Here is a 3,855-nt window from a genome sequence, read left to right as displayed (position 1 = left end):
CGCTCTCTTTCCTAATCCCTTCCCATACTTGTTCTCTCTCCATTCCCAGAACAAACCTCACCCCTTCTCTTCTCTCTTTCCGTCACTCTTCAGTTCCCGCTTCCAAAACCCTCACCTCTTCTCTCCCCCCTTCCGAAAAACCCCTCTTATTCATTCCCCCTGGAGTTCAACCCAACGAAGTCAACGACTCCATGATCCTTCCATTCTCCAACATCGTTATCGGACCCTACGCCGGCGATTCCCGAATTAAGGATGTCCAATTCGTTAAGAGTAGTCCTCGCCCCAAGGAGTGCCCCAAAGATGACCGACCTGAATTCGCCATTCTTGGTCGCTCCAATGTCGGTAAATCTTCTCTCATTAACTCCCTTGTTCGTAAGAAAGAGCTCGCTCTCACTTCCAAGAAACCAGGTCCTTCTCCTTTTTCTTTTCTTTTTTTTATTTTTTATTTTTTATTTTTAAATTCATTCGAGCTTGTGTGTGTAATGTAATGCGTTTTTTTTGGTACTTGTTGCAGGGAAGACACAGCTTATCAATCACTTCTTGGTCAACAAAAGCTGGTATCTTGTCGACTTGCCTGGTTATGGGTGAGTGAGTCACTCACAATCACAAACATTCCAATATTTTACTTTATAGTGATTCAATTGCATTTGGGACAAATCAATATTTTTACAAATTACAGGTTGTGAGTCTGTTCGCATCTTTGACGCCCGGATACATAGTATGAAATAGATACAGGGATAAGTAATTTTTTTTAAATTCAAGATATGTTAACAAAAGGTCGCATCACTAGTTGCTCACAAATACATAAACATATCCTAAGTCAATACATAGGCATAGTTACATATACTTCTCCCACCTATATCAGAATATATTGTTTCTACTATGAATGTGTCACATAAACATACAATTTTATGTCCTTAATTTGTAAGATATATTGAAGATGTATCCTATCCGGAAGACAACTGTGTCTTTGGTTGGTAAAAAGTATTGAAGATGTATCTGAGAAGTATCAGTGGAAATATTTGAAAGAGAAATAAAAGAAGTTATTGGATACTTTATGAGTATGTACAGGGAAATATCAGATGTGTATCGATATCAGATACGTGTCAGACACTATTTTTGAAGTATCTGGGCTTCATAGGTTCACATGTATTTCTGATTGTCGGGCATCATCTGTGTTTTCTTCACTGATGTTCTTTCCTGTGTTTTTCTTAGATCAGAGTGTATTAAGGGTCAGTTATTGGAGGTATTACTGTTGACCGGTCATGGTAAAAACTGTTCCTCATTTTTGTGAGTTTAACTTTATGTAGCTTTGCTAAAGCACCTGAAGCTGCTAAAACGGATTGGTCATCGTTCACCAAAGGTTACTTTTTAAATAGAAGTACTCTGGTGGCTGTCTTGCTTCTCATTGATGCAAGTGTTCCTCCTCAAAGGATTGACTTGGATTGTGCAAATTGGCTTGGTCGCAATAATGTATGATGCTTTTTTGTATTTAGTCCTTTAAGTAATGTCGTTAAGGTACTGAATTAAGTCTGAAATCTATTACAATTTTGTGGATTGCAGATACCAATTACCTTTGTTTTCACAAAATGCGATAAAATGAAGGTGGCAAAGGGGAAAATACCTGATGAAAACATAAAGGATTTTCAAGAGATAATAAAACAAAATTACAAGCAACATCCCCCATGGATTATGACCAGCAGCGTCACTGGATTGGGCAGAGACGAGCTTCTCTTGCACGTATCTCAGCTAAGAAACTACTGGGATCAATAGGAGAACAGTTTATTTAAAACTGAGCAAGATGTGATTATCTATAACAAGAGCTTTCCATGCAGGAGCAAAGTTGAAATTACGAAAGATACAATCACATAGAAGAGTCATGTGAAAAGGCTATGGGTCGACTCATAACTTAGATGGATCTTTGTTCCCCTCAAACCACAACATGATATATATGGTATTTAAATCTTACATGAGGATCAAGTGTGAGTTGTTTATGCCTTTGCTGATACTGGAATTTTTCATGCTGTCATGATGTGCGCATATGGAGTAATACAACATAGGTGATATTGTATGCTTTCAACAGTTACACTGATAATATTTATCTTTTTTTTTTCTTCCAGAATACATGTTTCAGCATTCCATTTCTTTGGTTTTTTATTTACTGGAGGAAAAGGAAACTTTTGCAATACTTGAACATTATTGATGCTTTGCTATATTTGATAGATTACCACTGTTATTGATGCAACACCTGAGAATCTCATCTCCTTGCTTATGACCTTTATTGTATATGTAGGTTGGGTATTATAATATACTCAGGCACACCTATATTCAATAGTTTTAACGGGTAGTACTAAATAACAAATAACAATCAAGCCTTTTTTAACCAGGTACAGAACACAGTGGTATTTTGACGTAGTCATTTTATTTATTTAATACACAAATCTCTGATACTAATTTTTAATATATTTTTCAATCTCTAATGAGAAGAATCAACTCTACAAATAAATCAAATACCACAAATTAAAACAAATCACATAGGGATTAAATCATATTTATAAAACAAATCATAATTTAAAAATACATGTTGGTCGTTGTATTTCCTAAATGCATTACTCTATTGGTCCAAACAACAATAAATCTTTTTTTTTTTTGTAAGATGTGAACCATGAATCTTTAATATAATTAACAAAAATAATAATATAGGTGTGCTCTAACTCAATATTGCAAGTGATGATCATACTCTTCCATACTAATCAAATATACAATTTTTTCCATAAATCTATTATCTGATCTTGTCTATCATTTTTCATATATTATTTTCATTTTTTCCCAATATTTTTTTTCCATAAGAAAATGACAGCAAATTTTCAAGATATTTATTGGTCACAGTAACTTTAGAAAAACAATTGTCTTATCTTTTCAAATGTCCATATAAAGTTTTCTTACGGTTCTTGTTTCAAGTAAGCAAATACTACATAATATATCAACTCATTAGAAGTTACATTGACAATTTCAGGTAATAGTAAGCGGTATATATTTGTTTTGTGTGTATCTAAATAAAATGAAACATGTTCAACAACTTTATGCAATAAAGATACATTCAAAATATGTATTAACTATGTATTTTCATTATGTACATATTTTTACTTAACTCTCGTCTTTTTGTCCAATATACATAATTTTCACTATGTATTAACTCAAGAGATTCTGCATTATGTGTCTGAACCTTTCAAAGATGATCGATATGTATTTTTTGTTTTATATATTTGAGTGGAAACTGTGAGATTCTCTTTATTTCGCTATTTTAACGCATTCAAAATGAATCTTTATGCAAACTTATACTTTGTCATATCAATAACAAATTTTATATCATCTTCATTTAAACGCTCCAAATATAATTTTTATTTTATTCATTATTTTTATCTTCTTCCATTTTTTGTTTCTCTTATATAATTTTCCGGGTTACTACTTAATTTTATATTATGATTATGAAATCAGTATTTAAAAAATATGATTTTTTGACGGATTCAATATAAACAAAATAATATTCTATACAGCTTAAGATCTTCCTGCTAGAATGAAGAATGTTTCGAGTTGATACAGATCCATTGGTTAAAAGATAAAATGAAAGAAGGCATTGGTTAATATGTTTTATTTTTATGACAACTTTATTACTTTTACTTTACACTATGTTTATTGCGTATTCGCCTTTTAATTTATTTTGGATTAATTATTTACCTCTGCAGACAGAGTTATAAAATCAGTAGAATTTACATTCATGGATAAAAATATACCTATGTTATTTTTATTTGTTTTGTTATTATTTACTTTGATTGATAATTGCACACTCATATT

The 3,855-nt window shown here is 32.0% G+C and overlaps 1 protein-coding gene across 1 annotated transcript; it reads left to right on the top strand.

Annotated features, from left to right (window-relative positions):
• Positions 1-6: 6 nt before the first annotated feature.
• On the top strand, positions 7-2,247 carry LOC101507209 (GTP-binding protein At2g22870). The gene is made up of 4 exons (XM_012717058.3): positions 7-408; positions 515-584; positions 1,311-1,473; positions 1,564-2,247. The coding sequence occupies exons 1-4, from the start codon at positions 192-194 to the stop codon at positions 1,771-1,773; spliced, it is 660 nt and encodes a 219-aa protein (XP_012572512.2). The 5' UTR covers positions 7-191; the 3' UTR covers positions 1,774-2,247.
• The last annotated feature ends 1,608 nt before the right edge of the window (positions 2,248-3,855 follow it).

Source organism: Cicer arietinum, chromosome 6, assembly GCF_000331145.2.
Source record: "Cicer arietinum cultivar CDC Frontier isolate Library 1 chromosome 6, Cicar.CDCFrontier_v2.0, whole genome shotgun sequence".
NCBI lineage: Eukaryota > Viridiplantae > Streptophyta > Magnoliopsida > Fabales > Fabaceae > Cicer > Cicer arietinum.
This window is presented reverse-complemented; position numbering and strand designations above follow the sequence as displayed.

Bases quoted from the DNA above. Each gene is read 5' to 3' on its own strand.
- LOC101507209 (XM_012717058.3), top strand. From the start codon at position 192: ATGATCCTTCCATTCTCCAACATCGTTATCGGACCCTACGCCGGCGAT. The intron at 409-514 runs GTCCTTCTCCTT...TACTTGTTGCAG, and splicing joins TCTCACTTCCAAGAAACCAG to GGAAGACACAGCTTATCAAT. The intron at 585-1,310 runs GTGAGTGAGTCA...AACTTTATGTAG, and splicing joins GTCGACTTGCCTGGTTATGG to CTTTGCTAAAGCACCTGAAG.